General features: G+C 55.5%; 1 protein-coding gene across 1 annotated transcript; it reads left to right on the top strand.

Moving 5' to 3' along the window:
• The first annotated feature begins 329 nt into the window (after positions 1–329).
• On the top strand, positions 330–6,082 carry ADAD2 (adenosine deaminase domain containing 2). Its single transcript, XM_026493718.2, is given in 11 exon segments — positions 330–789; positions 3,538–3,557; positions 3,560–3,683; positions 3,996–4,043; positions 4,134–4,259; positions 4,403–4,553; positions 4,645–4,812; positions 4,937–5,166; positions 5,274–5,517; positions 5,771–5,891; positions 5,978–6,082. Coding segments are annotated over 11 exon segments (1,797 nt in total).
• Positions 6,083–19,391: the final 13,309 nt, after the last annotated feature.

Below are 19,391 nucleotides of genomic sequence, written 5' to 3' on the forward strand. Positions count from 1 at the left end.
AGGGTCATGGGAGCACCTGCCTTCCTCCCCTCCCAACTCCCTGGCCTGAAAGCCCACACCGGAAGTGGGATGTTGGCCAGGAGACCGCTCAATCTGTGCTCCACATCCTGGCAGCGGCTACTCGGGAGACTGGCGTTCCAATTGGCTGGGCACAGTGTCTCACATAGCTCTGCAGGCTCTCATTGGCCAGCAATGAGGCGGGGGCGGAGCTTGCCTTGGTTTGGCTGCGAAGCCACGTTCTCCTCTCGCGGAGGCGCACCGGCACGTGTAAAAGGGCGCAGGCAGCGTGAGATTGGTCCCGCTGTCCTCTTTGGTCCCCGCATCTGGCCATGGCTTCCGCAGCCGCCACCGGCTCAGGCGCAGATGACGGTGGCCGCAGGAAGCCCCGTTTGGCGGCGTCGTTGCAAATCAACCCCAGGCCCAGGCCCTGGCGGCCCACGGCCAGCCTGGGTCAAGATCCTTGGGAGCCTGCGGTCACCCCCAAGGCGGAGAATGACGGGGGGGGCGGACAGCCCCAGGCCTCGGCAGCAGGGGACGGTGGGCCCGGGGAGGGGGCCGGATTCGGGGAGCTGGGGGCAGCCTGGGCACGGGAAGAGTTGGGGGGACAGATGGGGAGGTCCCCGAGGGTCTCTGTCCCCCCCGCAGGGCCTGCCGGGGACCTCCCGACGGCAGCCAGGCAGCTGGGCCTGCAGCTCAAGGACCCACCACAGGGCCAGGCCGTGGCCTTGCTCGCGCAGTATGCAGCCAGTCTGGGTGTCTCCCTGACCTTCCAAGAGGACCAGACAGCAGGTGAGGCCCGGTGGCCTGGGACCGCAGCGCTCCCTGGGCTAACCTCATATGAAGTAGAAGGGACTGTGAGCCTGGAGGGCCCTGGAGCCCAGGTGAACCTGCTGTGAGCCACAGGGTGCCAGGAGCTCCAGCTCCACCAGACAGCTAACTGGCAAAGTCACAGCAGGGGTAGGATTATCCCCATCTGAAGCTTGGAGAGGTTAACTAGCCAGCCTTTCAGCCCGGGTGTTTTTGAGGGCCACCTACATGCAATTACAGTTGCCATGCCAACATTGGAGCTACCTAAGTGAGGGCCCGCTCCTGACTGAAAGATGTTGTCAAGCACAGTTTGATAATGACAACAGTGCGAGGAGATGTGATGGTCAGCATGTCCTCTCCTCTTCCTCGGTGTGTCCCCGCACCTCTGACTCAAGATACACACAGCAATACCCCAGGTCCTAAATTCACGTTCCCAACCGTAAGGCAGAGCGTTCCCAGTTTCTAAGGAGATGGTAAGAGAATCTGTCTAGCTGTTGGGAGCATTTGTAAGACTGTCTGAGAGAACCCGAAATGAATAGCTCGAAAAAAGCTACCGTATTAAAAACGTACTTGGAACTTGTTTTAATCGGGGATGGTAAGACAGCAGGCACGATGATTGTCATGATGGAAGAATTAAGGACAGATCCCTAGGAAGGCACAGCTCGCCGTGCTGGGTCACAGGGGACGGGACCAGGGTTGGCCAGGAGGCAGAAGAGCGGGTAGAGAAGAATGCAGAGACTTTGTTGGGATTTTCTCGGAAGGGAATGGTTGAGGCAGGGTGGGTATGCTGGCTAAGCTTAGAATTGTGTAAGACAAGGCACTGAGTACGTTTTGGGGTTATGAGGGTGTCCCTAGTTGCCCTTTACCTACCACGCGGTGGTCTAGGGTTGATGGTCTGGGTATGAGCTCTGGATCGGTTGTTTTCTATGTCAGAGGTGTGTTTGAGGGGCACCTGGGGGGCTCAGTCAGTTGGGCATCTGCCTTCGGCTTGGGTCATGATCCCGGGGTCCTGGGATTGAGGTCCACATCAGGCTCCCTGCTCAGTGGGGAGTCTGCTTCTCTCTCTCCCTCTGCCCCTCCCTACCACTCCAGCCTGAGCTGTTCTGTAGCTGCGAGCAGCTCTAATCTCCTGTCACGTGGCATAGTTCCTCGGCCCACCTTTGTGTGCAGGACACTGAGGTTTTTGGAGAGTAAGGGCTGGTTGTTTTGTAGAAAATCCCTCCACTTGGGTTTGTTTCCTCGGGTTCCCAATCAGGTTATGATTGGGGTGGGGGGACTGCACTCGGTAACCTCGCATCCTTGGCTGCACGTCCCCCAGGAGGCCTGTGATCTGTCTGTCCTACCACTGCCGGTGTTAGCTGGGAGGGCCTCACTCGGATGAGGGGGTACCCCCCAGGGGTCTTCACTCCCCCCTCTGTGGTGAATCTGGCACCAGGGACTTCTCTGATCTCCTGCATCTGCTAGTTGGCATTCTGGATGCCCTTTTAAACGGAGTAAACCTTGGTGCTAGCAAGGCTTGCTGAGATGCGGGCTCCCTTCTCAAAGGGCAGCCCTTTTGGGAAACAAGTTAGCAGCGAGTACCAGCGAGAACCATGAACTGAAATAGGCTTACGCCCTTTCACCAAGTGATGCCAGTTTTCTTCTGCCTTGTGTCATAGTCACACCTGACACGATAGCATTTGGTGGATGAACCTTTCAAACTAGGAAAGAAACAGAGTGGTGTGGCTGGGGGCAGGCTGGGGGGTGCAGTAGGCACCACGGGCCACGCCTGCCCTTGCTGTGCGTCCTCTGTCACATGGGGTCCTATGGACCTACTGGGGAGGGGCTTGTCAGGATTCTCTGGGCTACAGCAAGCCTGGCACGCTGTGCCCAGGGCAGGCAGGAGTTGGCAGCCCCATCTCCCTGTCACTCTGCTCATCCTTGCTGCCTGTGGCCGGGAGGGGTTGGTTCTCGGGACTCCGGCCATAAGCGTCTTTGCTCTTGACATCTTTGCCATGAGCATTTTCACCTGGTAACTAATTGGCCATAAGGCAGTTTTGCTGTGAAAGATAAAAAACTGGTGGACAGTTTTGTTTGACAGTTTGGTTTCATTGCTCCACTGACACACAAGCCCCATTTTAATATTCTGTAACTGTCAGCCCTCACAGAGGTCCGTACAGAGTTTGAAGCCCCATGTCCCAGAGAACTCTGGACTGTCCAGCACGGGGGACAATATGCCCGAGCAAACAACGGTGTAGACGCTTCCACAACACAAAACAGAACTCCATTACAAATACGCAGTCTCGTATTTGGAAACGGATTCCTCTCTTAATGAAGAAAGAAATTTTAGCGAAAAAGCTAAAGTGTGCTGCCAAGCAAGGAGACAAATCAACAAGGAAATAAAAACATGTAAGACTGACGTGAACAAGAGGCTTTAAAGACAAGACCTCAGGTCCAGGCCACAAAATGAAACCTGTTCTTTGTGCGCATTTTGAATGCGGTCAAACATTTTGTATTTTGTGCATTTTAGTTCTGTGGTTCATTTGTCATGTGTCCTTACGCCCTTCCTAATGAATGCCCCTCTTATTTTTCCTGATTTTCTTTTATGGCAAAATTGCCTGACGGCCAATAGTTTCTCGGTGGAAGTAAGGGTGGGGTCAGGACGGAGCAGGCTGAGAGGGGCTGTGGCTCAGGTGGGCCCCTGACAGGGGTGGAGTGTGGGGCACTGCTTCAGGGCCCCTCCTTCTGCAGACCCCTGCTCTCCCTTCTCGGGGCGGTGCGCGCGGAGCTGGACGGGCTGCTCTGCCCGGCGGGCAGTGCCACCAGCAAATCAGAGGCCAGACAGCAGGCGGCGCTCTCTGCCCTCCGGTACGTCCGGAGTCAGCTGGGGAGCCCAGGTAAGGGGCACAGGTGACCCAAGAGGGTGCGCCTGCAGGGCTGGGTTGTCGCAGAGACCATCTGGGCATCAAGACCTCGCCTGCAGGGAGCTGGGGAAGGGGGCTGTGAGCTGACCGCTGCCCTAATTCCTTTGAAGCCTGCCTACCCTGGGGGCACAGGGACTGCTAGAGGGGCAGCCCAGGAATTTGGGGCTGCTGGAACATGATCCCCCCTCACATTCCCACCAATGGAACTTCTTGGCTTCCAGAAGGATAAAGGACAGGCGGGCAGGCCCTGGTACCCATAGTAACCCACCCCTATCTTTCTTCCAGAGCCCCCAAAGGCCCCCAGCAAGACTCCAGTTGCCCCTCTGAGTGTAGGTAGGTGGACCCCCATTGGCCCAAGCCCTGTGGTGAGGGGAGGGGTACAGTCTGTGGGATCCCCACCTCCACTCTCTCCCCAACCTGCAGAGAACATCCTGACCCACGAGCAGCGCTGTGCAGCCGTGGTCAGTGCTGGCTTTGACCGTCTGGTGGAGCAGACCTCACCGTACCGGGCCTGTAAGGGGACTGTGGCTGCCGTCATCTTGGAGAGAGGTAGGGCTTGCCCTGCCCCTACTTCGGGAACCCCCCCCCTACACCCACACACCCACACACGCACCCACACACACACATACACCCCATGGTCCCCTTGCCTTTGCTGGCATGTGCTGACATGTCTCTGCCCCCTTACCTTACAGAGGTCCCAGGCGCCAGGGGCCACGCCAAGGAGATCTATGAGCTGGTGGCGCTGGGCACAGGCAGCAGCAGCTGTGCCAGCTGGCTAGAATTCTCCGGGCGGCAGCTGCATGACTGCCACGGGCTGGTGGTAGCCCGCCGGGCCCTGCTCAGGTGAGGGGTGGGCTGGGCTGGCGCTTGGCAGCAGCCCGGGCAGCATGCAGGACCCCGCAGCCTGACCCGCTCCTCTGCCTGCCTCTCCCAGGTTCTTTTTCCGCCAGCTCCTGTTGGTGACACAGGGTGGCCCCAAGGGCAAGGAACGGTCGGTACTGGCCCCCCAGCCTGGGTCTGGGCCCCCCTTTGCCCTCAAGCCCCGGATCTTCCTGCACCTCTATGTCAGCAACACCCCCAAGGGAGCTGCTCATGACATCTAGTACGTGCGGGGCCCTGGCGGGGCCCTCAATTTGGCAGGGTTGGGCAGGGTGGCATAGGGGGGCCGGAAGAACTGCCCTCACTCTCGCGACCTACGCCTTTGCTCCCTCTGCTCTCCTTTGCAGCCTCCCACCAACCTCTGAGGGCAGCCTCCCGCAGAGCCCACCCTCCCGCCTGCAGGCCCATGTCTGTGGGGAGCTGAAGCCTGTGTGCTATGTGGCCCCCGCGCTCCGGGACACCCATGTGGGCTGCCTCTCCACCAGTGACAAGCTGGCTCGCTGGGCCGTGCTGGGGCTGGGTGGTGCCCTGCTCGCCCACTTCCTGCCCCCCCTCTATGCCACCAGCCTTGTCCTGGGTGAGGGTCCTGGGGAGGCTGGGGTGAGGGCTGAAGGTGGCATCTGGGTGGTGTATGGGAGAGGGTGGTGGTGACTCAGACCTTGTCTTGTGCCTCTGTCCCCATAGCTGACCCCTGCCACGACCCCCCAACTGTGAGCAGGGCCATTCACAACCGGCCCAATCTAGACAGGGTCTTGGGGCCGTGCCTGCCACCCCCCTACGCCCGTACCACGCTGCACCTGTTTGCAGGGCCCCCCGTGGCCCCCTTGGATCCTACCCCCAACACCTGCCATGGCCTGAGCCTCAACTGGAGCCTGGGGGACACCGACGTCGAGGTTGTAGATGTGGCCACCGGGCGTGTGAAGGCTGAGTAAGAAAGGCCCGTGGGCGGCATGGTGGTGAGGGGTCCAGGTCTCCCTGCCCGTGGGGTAGGAGGGTGCATCCAGTTCCCAGCTTGGGTTCTGATCCTAGCTCTGTGACCTGTGACCGTGGCTGGCGTGTCTGTCACCCACCCTGTGACACCCATGAACCCCCCAAGATGGCGTGGTGAGAAAGGAGATAGCGTGAGCAGCGTGGTGTGGGCCTGTTAGCTCAGTCTCCAGGCCTTCTCTCTCCATCTCCAGTGCCGGCCTCGGGTCCCCCTCCCGCCTCTGCAAGGCAGCCTTTCTCCGGGCCTTCCGCCAGGCTGCCAAAGCTCTCGGGAAGTCCCGCCTCCTGACCTTGAAGACCTATGAGGCAGCCAAGGTCAGTGCCTTGCCACCCCTCCAGTCCACTCTGTCCTGCACCCCCAGCAAGCATGCGGTCTCCACCCTCCTCCTGTCCTGTCCTAGGCTGGACCCTACCAGGATGCTCGCAGGCAGCTGTCCCTCCTCCTGGACCAGCAGGGCCTGGGGGCTTGGCCCTCGAAACCACTGGTGGGCAAATTCAGAGGCTGAAGCCCACATCCTGAGCGAGCTGGATCCTGCTGGAGGAGGGTCGCTTCTGGGGAGGGCTGGGGAGGTGCATGGGGGATGGGAGATGCGCAGGGCAAAGTTGGGGTTGCGGGGAGGGGCCTCCGTGGGGGGAGGGGCTGCTGCACATTCAGACTCGAATAAAGAGCAGTTTTCTGTGATTCTACGTGTTGTTGGCTCTTTTGGGAGAAGAGGGGAGCCTGCAGCCCTTCTGTTGAAGGATGCATGAGTGGGGCAGCTCCGCCTAGCCAGCAGAGAGGTGGTCCAAGGAATGGAACAAGGTGGCGAGTTTTTCTAGGAGGCTGGGGGCAAAAAGTTATTGGCAAAAAAATAAAATGAAATAAATAATTGTTCTATGCACGGAGCTTTCTAGGGGAAAAAGCAAAATGTCATCATGCAGATCCACTCCTCTTTCTTTGGGGGGTAGGGAGGACCCAGGTGGCAGACTCATTGGCAGGGGCTGAAAAATCCCTGACGGACACGTTACGACTACCTTTTTGGGGCGGTTGAAACTGCAATTAGATTATGTGTTAAACCCCGGTTTGGGAACTAAGTCTAAGTGACACTATTTGGGGACTGTGGGTTTTTTTTTTTTTTTTTAAGCACAGAATGACTTTAATGTGTCACCAGCCTGCCTGTGCGCTCCCGGGGAAGCCCTGTGTGTCCCGGGGCCGGGCTGGGGCAGCAAGCATGGGAGCATTTCTTCTTGGGTGTGATGGGGGCTCCCGCATCCATTCCTTTCCCAGTGATGTGGGGAACAAAGGCCGAAGAAAAATTATTACATCTCCTTACTCCCTCCAGCCCATGGACAAGTCCCTAAAACAGGCAGAGTGACGTTCCTCTAGGGGCTCAACTGCCCCCCCCCATGCTGACCCTTTGCTGAGGGCAAAAGGCATTCCTAGCTGACCCCCCGGCCCCCCACCAGGATCCTGTAAGCCTACTTCAACATATAAAAATTCCTTCAGAAACTTCCTTTATCTCTAAACCCCCCAAGATACTGTTGGCCATCATCCCCCAAGCATACAGCCCACCCAGATACATCTGAAGGGTCTCATGACTCAGGTTTCATTAGACGGTAATAAATGACCTCTTCCCAAGGTCCTGGAAACCTTGCTTCCAAAATTCCTTAGGGACTGACGCTATCCCTAACCCCCTCCCAACTTGAAAGGATAGAATGGGCCACTCCTCAGGACCCTGGTGCAGCTCTTTCTGCCCATGGGTCCTGCCCCCGTGCTTTAATAAAGCCACCTTTTTGCTCCAAAGACGTCTCAAGAATCCTTTCTTGGCCTTTGGGCTTCGAACCCTAATGTTCTTTCCTACAACAGCTGGGGGAGAACAGACCACCCAGGCAGGCTCTCTGATTTACTTCTCTAGGTGATTTGATGACCCAAGTGCACCGAGCTCAGTGGCTGGCCAAGGCCACACACACCCAGGGGCAGAGAGGTGGCTTGGACGGAGGGGGCACCGTCCCAGGACTCCAGCATCAGCCCTGGCCTGCCCTCGCACGTTAACCCAGCTTCCCAAGGCCCACCTAGGGGAGCAGTGTGTAGTTCTGAATCTTAAGGAAATGTAGTAATCTTTCTCCTGTCCTGCCCATCTTCCAGCCTGGGCCTTCCCTCTGCTTGTCCGCGGCCGGGCTCCGTCCTCTTCAACCAAGGCCCCTGCCAAGGAGGGGAAAGGTGAAGGAGGGTGGTGGTGGTGGAGGACAGGCTGGCGGTTTGAGGGCTCCGCTGGTCCCTGCGCCCGGGTCTTCAGGAATATTGCTCTGTTTAGCACCACTGACTCCGCTTCATAGGCCCTAGCATGGCCCCCACTTCACAGGGGCTGTCGCCCCTGACGTGAAGTAGAGTAACTTCTGGAAGAACACGTGGGTGGTCGGGTGGAGCTGCCTTCCCAGCCCTTCCACCCCTGGCACTGCTGCTGCTGGGGCTGGGTTTGCTCCCGTGACCTTGGACAGAACTCCCAGCAGCTTTTATAAAATAAGAACTGGACATTGGACGGTGGGAGGTGGGAGACGGGGATGCAGTTTTTGCCATTGAGAGAAAGTGCTCAGGTTGGAGTGCTTGGGGGGTGGCAGGGAGAAAGCTGCTGGCAGGAGGGGGAGGGAGGGAAGGGTGGGGAGGGATGGGAAGAGGGAAGGGGGAGGGAAGGGGGAGAGGGAGGGGAGGGGAGGATGGGGAGGGAAGGGAGAGGGTAAGGGGAGGATGAGGAGGGGGAGGGAGAAAGGGAGGGGGAGGAAGGAAGGGAGGGGAAGGGGAAGAGGGGGAGGAGGGAGGTGAAGAGGGAGGGAGGGAGGGGAAGGGGATGGGGAGAGGGGGAGGAGGGGGGAGGGAAAGGGAGGAGAAGGGGGAAGAGGGGAAGGGAGAAGGGACTGGAAGGAGGAGGGGAGAGGAGGGGCTGCCTCTGGGCTGGCCCAGCAGGTGCTCAGGAATGCGCAGGTGCAAGGGGGGGTGGCAGGGGGAGGATTAGGGGAGGGAAGTTTGAACCGGGAGGGGGAGGGAGGGTCTCCAAAGCCAGGGAGGCGCTGATGGTTTTATCTGAGTCCACAGCTGGGTTATTGACCGCTAGCTGTTGTTTCTCTGAAAGAAACTTCTCAGGCCAATTTTGAAGTAATGATTTCTCTTGCTGATTTTTTTCAGGGACGAGAGGATTTTTAAAACTCCCAATCCTATTAATTAGCCCATTTATTGCACGTTGTTGTCCCCGGGAGATAATTTCCATTGATTTCCTTTCCGTGCTGCAGTGGTGACCGCCACAGCCGGCCCACGCTGCGGCTGCTAGCACTGAGCCTTTTGATATTCATTCATCACATAATCACTGGGTAAACAAGTTATTCAAAGTGACATTAACTCTGCTGTGTTCTGCCAAGTAAGGAATATTTGTCCCCACCGTGCATAAATCTGCCTGTCCAATCCTTTCCTCCCAAGACAGTCCTCATTACACAGACTCCTTCGTCCGCTTGACTCAGCTTATTTATGTTGAAGGACAATGATGAAGGCTGCTTTTGAAACGGAGAGTCTGTTGACGTCTTCCTGGCCTAATCCCCTGCGGGTGTGTTTTTTTGCCAGCAACGGCATACTTAAATTGCGAGGTGATGTCATCTAGCTGGGCACAAGTCACAGGGGGCTGCCTCCTCCAGGAAGCCTGGGCCATCCCCTCCTCCCTTCCTGCCGCTCTGAGCTCTGGGGACCTTTCCTGAGCACCCCGTGCACCAAGCTGTCCCTCCAAACATGGTCTCCACCACTGAGCAGAAGGGCGGGCCTGGAGGCCAAGGGGCCACGCCACCTCCCCAAGCCTCAGTGTCCCCATCTGGCAAATGAGTCAGCCACAGATGTGTGGCCTGTGGGGTGGCGGTGGCGGTGGCGGGATGGGGAAGGCGGCCGAGCTGCATTCCTGCATCTTGGCGGACTTCAGGCAGTGGCCCTTGTCAGGCCTGTCTGGCTCCCAGCTCCCGGAGGTGGCCCCTGGTTTGTTTCTCCCCATCTCCTTGGCGGCGGGGGCGGGGGAGGGGGGTTCCCATATAGAAGGTGCCTGACAGACAAGCATTGACGGGGAAGTGAATTATATAGAATGTCCCCTTTACAGGAGTTGGCTCCAGGGAGAGAATAGAAACCCCGTTCTCAAAGATGGTTTCAGATGACATTTGACATTTGATATTTTCCATTTTACTGTGGCCCTTTCCCCTCTGCTCTGCAGAGCAGTGAATGAGAGCTAGCGAAAGGTTAGGGAGAGTCACTGCACCCCGCAGCTTGGAGGCGTGATGGCGGGTTAAAAACCCCGCATACACCGTAAGATGATGTGACAAAGACGGCCACACACTTGGGCTTTCAGCAGACGGAGATGACAGGTCCTCCGATGGCTGTCCCCCATCCTGACCTCAGGAGAAGGCAGCCTCCCCTCGTAGGACCTGAGCCAGGGTGCCCCACGTCACTTGTGCTCACGTGCCCACTGGTCCAAATGCAGTCACACACCATGCCTCGCCCCAGGGGTGGACGGACACGGGAATCTGGAGGGAGTGTGAGTGTGCCCCGGGGCTCACCTCCTTGCCCCTGGGGCTGGCATGGAGGCTGGCATACAGAGGGGGTGCTTGCAAAGGTGAGGGGAAGACATCAGGCTCTGGGAAGGTGGGGACCCCCACGTTTGCTGCCACCCACTGTGTGCCAGGCTGTCCCTGAAGGGAGAAATGGGCCAGGGCAGCGGCAGGGGGCTCTAAGAACAGCTCTTCTGAGGGCATCAAGAAGTGAAAGTATTTCATTGCCTAGAGTCGATACTGGTTGAGAAGACAACGCGCGTGGATGGCAGCGCCGCTCTGGGAGACCAAGCTGGCGTGGGTTTTTCCCCATGGGATTTGCTGATGCACTTTGGGTGCACATACTTGTACCCAGAGTGACAGATCACTAGAGCCAGCCGCATGGTCCAGAGACACAAGCTCCCTGCCCCCGCCAGGGCCAGCGGCCAGGCGTTGGGGTGGATGTCTGGCCTGAGGATGCCTTTAGAAGCTTCTACAGGACACGGGGTACAGGGTGGACCCAATGCTGTGACAAACAGCCCTGCAGTTTCAGCGGCTGACTCTGGAGACGCTCTTCTCTTGCTGGTACAATCTGCTGATGCAGGATCCGCTGCTTCCATCTCGTGGCCCCCCTCTCAGGGCAGAGCCAGCAACCCTTCTCCAGAGAGCCAGAAAGTCAGCACTTCCACCTTGTGGGCCATACAGTCTCTGTTGCAACTACTCGCCTCTGCTGTTATAGCCCCCAAAGCACTGCAGACAAGGAAGGGGCCAGGCTGTGTTTCAATAAAACTTATTTACGAAAACAGGAGGGGGGCAGATGTAGGTTACTGACCCCTGCCTTAGGCCTTTGAATATTCCTCTGCTTCTGCAGGGCCTGTGGAGTGAGGGGCAGGAGGGGAAGTAGCACACACCCCTTCCACCACATTCCACTGACCAGAACCTTGGCCTTGGCTCCCCTCCCTGCAGGGAAGCTGGAAACGTGGAAGAAGAACCAGATGCCGGCAAGCCCATGGCAGCCCCTGCCCCAGGGCCCCAGGAAGGGAAAGGACAGCCTCAAGGTGCATGTCGGTGTGGTGGGTAACGCAGGGACAGGCCCCGGCAACCAGCAGACCTGAGTTTGAACGTCAACTCTGGCCTTACTGTCTGTGGGACCATTTAGTGTCTCGGTTTGCTCATTTGTAAGAGGGGGGCAAACACGGCCTCCCCCACACAGTCGCTTTGTGGATGAAATATGGTACATAGAGTCTCGGCCCAGGGCCTGATACAGGGGAGCCTCTTGGAGACTGGGGGCTTTTGAACAGGGGTTTGAAACCCACCAATGAGCTGAGCTGGTGAGGAGGGTGTGAGACCCAGAGCAGAGCCCAGGGCTCTGGTCCGCCAGGCCCTCCCTCTGCACCAAAGCCTGCTTCTTTTAAAAACCAAATACCCTAGCCCTGGAATACCATTGTGCAGGGAGGATTAGATCTTAGTGTCTCTTCTGTAGTGCGAGATGGCCCACTGGGAATGCATGTGTATGGATGCTTCAGGAAGGCAGTAGAAAGTGGAGATGAAGAGCATCAAGTCTGGAGACAGCCAGGCTGGGTTTGAATCCTGAACCCATTGCTGACGGCCAGGTGACTTGGGATATTCACCTAGATTCCCTGTGCCTCAGTTGCCTTGTCTGTAAATGGGGATATTAGCACCTTCCTCAGAGGGTGCTGTGAGCATCCAGGGGTGCGTGAAGTGATGGGGCAGAAAGTGGCATGCGGCCAACACCCCCCAGAGCCTGTGATTGTCCAGAATGATGCAGTTGCTCCCCAGCACCTCCTTCTCTCTCTTTTGAAAGGGTGCCTGATTTTCTTCTGGGAAAAGAAATCACCCTCCCTGTTCTCAGCCACATGGTTTGGGTGGGACTGAGCCTATCTTCTGCTCCAGGGTGAGCCCCAACCCAGGTAAACCAATCAGCGTAGCCACAGCGGTTGTTTCTGGGGTGTGGCCATAAGCGGCTCAGCCAGTAAGACTCAATGAAAGCACATGCTTGGGATGCTGGGAGCAAAAGGCTTCTCTCTTCTGTGGGCTTGGGAGAGTGAGGGTGTGAGGCTTGGAGCTTGGGCAGCCATCTTGTGGCCATGAGGGGAGCCTGGGGTGTGAAACTGACACACCCAGGGAGGCAGAGGGAGGATGCAGAGAATCTGAGCTTGTTTGATACTGATGACATTGGTCAAACACCTGGAGCAAACCATACTTGACTCCATCTGAATTTTCAGTTATCAGAGCCAGTAAGTGTCCTTTTGTTTGTCTGCTTGTTAAATGAAGTCTGACTAGGGTTTCCTGTAACTGGAAATGAAACATTCCTAACTAATTTTTTTTTTCGTTTTGGTTATAGAGAGCAAGTGAGAGAGTACAAGAGCGAGCGGGGATGGGGAGGGACAGAGGGAGAGAAAGAATCCCAAGCAGGCTCCACGCCCAGCACGAAGACCAACAAGGGGCTCGATCTCATGACCCCGAGATCATGACCTGAGCCGAAATCAAGAGTTGGATGCTTAACAGCCTGAGCCACCGAGGAGCCCCTCCTAACTGATATTTATGGGTATGTCCTAGAAAGCGTTCCAGCTGTGCCTGTCAGGACACTGGAACAGGAGTCTGGATAAGAGGGAAATTGACCTTCATACAATAAGTGCTTGGTGTTTTCCTGGTAGAGCGTCGCCCAGAGAACTGGAGTATGTACAGGCTTGAATTCCAGTCTCCCCTGGGCTTGATCCCACACCCTGGATGGGCTGCCTTCCCTTCTCCGTCTCACTTCTCTCTCTCCAGCCAGTGTTTGTCAGGATCATGTCCCAAATAAACCACATGCATGTAAAACCCTGAATCAGGGTTTGCTTCTGGGGGAACCCAAAGATCTGGGAGAACCAGTCAGACGTCCTCAGAAGCCAGTCCACATTTGGCACCCACAGGCCCCCAGGTCACTGGTGTCATCCCACTGCCCTCTGCCTTCCCAGGACTTAACATAAGCTATGCTTGGCCCGTTCATGTCCTTCTGGACTTCTCTGTGGCCTGACTTCCTACCTCCCCACCTCCCCTCCACTCAGAGCCACACCAGTGTCTGTCGTGCTAGCCGCCCTCTCCGCTGTGCTGGAACAAAATCAGGCACATGGCAGACACGTAAGAAATACTGCCCCAGAACCCAACTCTTGTCCCTCCCAGCTTCTGAATGGCCTTGGCTGTGGCGCAGGGGTGGATGACCCCTGACCCCTACCACCCCTCACCCGGCCACCCAGGACTAGACCTGCCCCGATATAGCAGAGAGGCCACAACATCACTTTTTAACATTGTTTAATGTTTCTCTCAGAGTTGCAGGGGGCAGGGGAGCCCCGAAGCTTAGTTAGGAAGGTGACACTGCTGAGCTCCTCAGGGGATCTTACTTTAAGCTGGTCATTGGCCAAGTACAGTGGAAGCCTTTGGAACAGCAAGATTGGCTAATTTTATCGTGGGGCACCTGGATTCATTCTGTTTCCAGTTGCCCTTGGTTTTGTCCCGCTTAGAGCAAAGGTCAGTTATGAAAGTCATGTCCTATTTTTCTCAGGCTGCCGCCAAGGCGGGGTTGGTTGAGCACAGCCTCAGCCAGAGCCCCTCGGATGACCAGGGAGCCACAGGGCTCTCAAGGACAGCCCTTTGTTTTATTTTTAACCGACATTCTGTTCCTGGAGGTGCCCCATTGGTTAGATGTCAAAGGCCTGGTAGGGCTGGTGCCGCCGAGGACTGGGAGGCGGGAGCTGAGGGCACTGGGTGGGCGGTCCTGGCTTTGATGACTCAGGCCGCGTGACTTGCCACATCACATCCCCTCCCGGAGCCCTCACATCCACACTTGTAAAATGGGCAGGTTCTTTGACTCTAAGAATCCTCGGGCCAGGCTGCTCCCCAGCTGACAAGGTCAGGGAAGGGCACGAGAGGGGCCCTTCCTGGTCCCTGGTGAAGAGAGAAGTCCTGCTGTGAGCCTCAGGGACTAGTTCATCTGCAAGGGGGACACTCTCTCCTCCTCCCAGAGGTGGCCTGTGCACACCTGGCCTTCTGGCACATTCTATCTGGCCTGCATGATCAGGGTTAATTTTGTTTCTCTTTGAATGCCTTTGGGCCCAGGCAGCACTCGCTGGCTCTCCTTCCCTTTCTCACTCTCCATTCCCATGCCGGCATTTCCTGGGGTCACCTCCCAAACCAAGGGAACACACATCATCAGTAAGGGGCATGGCGCCCCCAGATGTGACGGTGGGAGGGACGCAAGTTCAGGGATGCTGAGGCTGCCTGGGGACTCAGAGCCTCCATCTGCACGTGAGGAGATATGGGACAGACACAGAAAGAGGCACGTTCTATTAAAAAGCAAGTGTTATATTCATCCAAGATTTCGGCGTCAGAAATTCCACAGAAGGCTGTGGAAACAGTCCAGATTATGGGAGGCTAAAGAGATTGGCTGCATAAATGCCTTTTCCAGCCAACGCTGGGGGGAGAAAAGCTGTAAAGGACGTTATTAGGTCAACTGACAAAATCGGAACAGACAGTAGGTTAGATTAAAATATTGCATGACGTTCAGTGTGCTGATGTTGATAACTGTCCTGTGGTTTTGTAAGAGAGCACCCTTGTTCTTGGGAGGGAGAACCCCCCCCCAAAGTATTCCGGGGTCTCCTTGGCCCTCCATCTTAAAACAAAGTGGGGGATTTACCTTAGAGCTTCTTCTCCTTTTATTTTTTTTGGGGGGTGAATCACAGATTCCTTTGAGAATCCAAAGAAATCACTGGACATGTGACATCTGAAACGCACATACATACATGCTTTCCTACTTGTCACCTGCAGACGCTCCCAGGCCCTCGTGGGAACTTGCTGCTAAGAATTCTTGGACTGATGGTTTTCGGACAGAACTTCTAGTGCTATTCTAAAGTTGTTTTGTTTTGTTGGGGTTTTTTAGATTTATTTATTTGAGAGGGAGAGAGAGAGAGCATGAGCAGGAGGAGGGGCAGAGGGAGAGAATCCTGGAGCAGACTCCCCGCTGAACATGACCCCAGGACCCTGAAATCACGTCTCCGAGATCGTGACCTCAACCAAAACCAAGAGTAGGACACTTAACTGACTGAGCCACCCAGGCACCCCTACGTTCTAAAGTTCTAAAAGCAAAGCTCTAAAAGGACCGTGATGTAGTCAGTTTACTCTCAAATGGTCCAGAAAAATCTACTATTTACATATAATTAAAAAAACCATTTAAGTAAGTGACTAAGCAAAGCAAGTGGTGGAATGTGTTAAAAAAAACCACGAGTTGGGGTGCCTGGGTGGCACAGCGGTTAAAGCGTCTGCCTTCGGCTCAGGGCGTGATCCCGGCGTTCTGGGATCGAGCCCCACATCAGGCTCCTCCACTATGAGCCTGCTTCTTCCTCTCCCACTCCCCCTGCTTGTGTTCCCTCTCTCGCTGGCTGTCTCTCTCTGTCAAATAAATAAATAAAATCTTTAAAAAACAAAAAACAAAAAACCAAAAAAAACCCACAAGCTGTGTTCAGGTAATTGCACACGTGCACTGTTTTTGCTCTTGCAACTTTTTGTGTTTGACGTTTCCCAAACAAAATGTTAAAAAAACAGCCATTGTAATCGTTGGGTAAGCGCTGCCCACTGTTAGCATGTCAGTGTGAGGAAGAGTGGGGCGGGCTTCAGTGCCCCTGGTGAGAGGCAGGCCGCTGGCGCGGGTGGGCGCAGCTGCTGAGCCCGGCACCTGCAGGCCCCAGGTAGTGGCGAGGAGCCCTGGTGGGGGGGGGGGGTAGGAGGGGAGCAGCGAGCTGGTGGACAGAGATCTTAGTGAATTTCTATTCAAACTTGAACTACCTGATGCTTTTTGCTCAGGGAGCAGTTCTGTGGCTAGTCAGGGACCATGTTGTTGTTGTTGTTAATTGTTTTACATCTTTGCTGGTTTCTTACCTGCCCCTCCATGGCATAGACTGTTGCAGTGAACTCGGCTTCCCAGAACCACATACTGTGCAAGCCCGGAGGGACTTTAATAACCACCTGGTCCAACCTCCCCATGGGATCAGTGCGAAAAGGAAGGGCCAGTGAAATCAGTCGCCATGTCCACTGTGATATGACGAAGGAAGGGTGAGCTGGTGCGGGAGATACCCCAAGACAACCCTGCTTATTCTGCTCAGGGTAGCATGGCAAAGTCATGTTCTTGTTATACTCTCGTCTTGAATATTTTCTTTGAGGGCTTGGGCACTGTTTTGTGAAGAGCCTAAGAGCTGAGTATCCTGCTGGAAATCAGGATGCTTGGTTCTAAGTAAACTGGCTGTGTAGCCTTGGGCAGGTAGCTTTCCCTCTCTGAGTCTTGGTCCCCTCATCTTGAAATATGACAGGTGATTTACTCCATAAATTCCTATCCTTTTGTAGGGGCCATGGATTCCTTTGAGGATCTGATAACAATTGCTGTAGCCTTTTTCACAGCCGTGCACTTTGAGATACACATAATCTCCAGAGGTTCATGGACCCCCCATGGAAACTCGCTGCTTAGATTGTTTTCTGATGAGCGGTCCAGTTACTGATTTCTCAAGTCCTGTAGGCCATCAGAATAGAGTCAGTGCGTGGAACCCGCGTTTGCCTGCGTGGAAGAATTATCCCATCCATCCCCAAGTCACTTCTTGGGCTCAACTCTGGTTGGAGAGATGGTGAACCAACATTTTAAAGTTATCCAGATGTTAGCCACTCTTGTGGCTATACTTAAGCACAGCATAAGTATAGACTTGCTCAATCAGTATGTTGTACACCTGAAACTAATGTAACATTGTGTGTCAACTGCACTTCAATTAAAATAACAACAACAACAAAGTTATCTGTGGGAGCCACATCTATGACACGCCATGAAATTGCTTGAAGTAAAGGGCCATTTATTCTTTGCCTTCGGCTAGAAAATTTCAACCTTTCCTTGCAGGCATGCTCATTGACCTCAGAGAAAACAAGCCCTTCGGGGACTGGCAAGACTCCTTTCAGCCAATGGGGATGAAGAGACCGCCTAGCCACTCGCTTGTCATCCCTATCCCATCCAATCAGCATGAGGGGAAAGCCGGCTAGCCGAATTCTACTTAGACCAGTCCCTGGGGCTATTACTGGGGGGAGAAAAAAATAGAGCGTTTAATTAAGCCCCACATGCAAGCAATCAATTCCAATTTTCCACTTCTAATTTGGTAGAATTTCCAGCGGGCATGTATTAAGACACCGTAGAGCCTCGTAATGTTGGCGGTGGGCTTACCTAGCTTTCTTCCAGTCCTGGCACACTTCGGTTCAGACGGCTGGGATGCGAACCAGAGGAGAAAGCAGATGCCTGCATGGAAGGCTTCACAGGATGGGCAGAGCTGCAATGAGGAATTACTGCGCCAGGCACGCAGCACAGGAAAGGGGCCTCCGATCAGAAGAGAGACGGCCAGGTGTGGGGTCTGATGTGGGTCCGCTGGCTGTCGAGAATTGTTCCTTGGTTCTGGGGTGAGTTCTCCACCTCTACTCAAGGGGCCCTGACTGGAGGTAGGAGGGCGTCTAGAAATTCTCACATTCTTTTCCAAATCACCACTTGCAAATGTGTAATCTTGGGATGCAGAGCTTTCTATCCACAGAGCAGCCCCGAGGGTCTTGCTGGAGCTCCAGCCAGAAAATCACAGATCTAGCCAAAGCCCCACGCTTGACAGAAGGAAGGCAGCCAAGGGCACACAGAGAGTGAAAATCTCGGCCTAAGTGAGCACCCAGGTCACGGGCACCCAAAGCTCATGAGACTCTGCTATTCACTTCCGGAGGCAGATGGCACGGGGTGGGGATTTTATGAGGTAGGGGCTTCCCTTGTGTGTGACCACCAGGCCACTATGCAAAGAGCTTCCTCGGTGAAATCTCAGTGTGGGAAGGACTGGGGTCGACCTGCGATTTTGGGGGTAGAGAGGGATGGAGACACGTACCCCCATCAGCCGGGAGGGCACCTGGAAGAGTCAAAGGGAATGAGGGCTGCCCACAAGGTGAGGCTAGCTTGCAGCCAGCTGCTGGTGCCGCTGCTCCCCAGGGCCAGAGACTGGCGTGATGCGTGGTGTTGCAGTCAGAGGAAGGCATGAGCCTGGCACATAGTGGCCTGCACTAAATACTAGCTGAATGAATGAAGAGCAGGCAAGCTGTCCCCAGGGATGAAATGGGGACGTGCTCACACATAAATGACATCAGATCACCTATCCCTGACTGCCTCACCACCTGTGCCCCATCCGTGTCCCAGTGCACCTTCTGCGGTGGATTTCCAGCCAATAGTAACGTGCATGGCTGTGTCACCCATGGAAGGTGCCATCGAGGCCTCCCCCAGGTGTGGCCTCCTGGGGAACCAAAGATGAGACGCCAGGACTTGGCACTCCTTGTACAACTAATAATACGAGGCGGGAGGCCCTCATAGCCTACCTCAGGTGCTCGGTCATTCTCTGTCCCACGCCGGTCTCCCAGCATGCAGCCTGACCGTCTACACCCACACCTGCAGTCCAGCCACTGCTTCCTACATCCTCCAGCATCTACCAGAAAGTCCAGATCCTCCGCTCAGCCCTCAGAGCCCACCACCTTCCCATCCCTACCCCTTTCCAGCTTCAGCTCCCAAACATCCCTCCTCATTCAATCCCTCCCAGGTTTCCGGCTCAGGAGTCATTGCTCTGGCCTCAGCACACACGGCTTGTATCTTGAACAACTTGGTCCTGCTTCTGCTTCTTCCGTTGGATGCAAAGGACTAAATCTGTTCATGAATGGATACTAGACAAACATATTTAAATGTAAGTGGAGGGATGACCCTCTGGGATCAAGGGCCTGGTCTGGAGAGGCAGCAAGGGGCAGATCTTTGGGCGGCCCACATTTCTGCACCGAGGTTATTCTGCATCCGTGGTGGCTTAGCTGAGGGCGGAAAGCCAAGGTCTCTGCAGGGCTGCAGGACCCAGCAGCAGGAACGGGTCTCTCAAGGGCTGATGCAGTGTCCTGCAAGAATTAACCTCTGTCAAGGCTAAGAATTGGCTAATTGGAGAATGTCCCACTAAGAGTCTAGTTGGCCAAGGAGGGCCTGCTGTGCTGACAAGTGGCATTCCCGCCCAGGTCCCAGGCACAGCAGGAGGGATGGTAGGCCACCGGCTCCCAATGTGGGGTTTAACACAAAGGCCAGATCTGCCCAGTTGGCTGAGAGCTTCCAGAGCTGGAGAGGAGGCAGTGGCATTAGGAAAATGCCACTGGCAGTGGAGAGTGGAAAGAGGACATATTGATCTCTGCGGGAGCCCATGACATAGGGCT

The sequence above is a fragment of the Ursus arctos genome, unplaced genomic scaffold, assembly GCF_023065955.2.
Source record: "Ursus arctos isolate Adak ecotype North America unplaced genomic scaffold, UrsArc2.0 scaffold_19, whole genome shotgun sequence".
Taxonomy (NCBI): Eukaryota; Metazoa; Chordata; class Mammalia; order Carnivora; family Ursidae; genus Ursus; species Ursus arctos.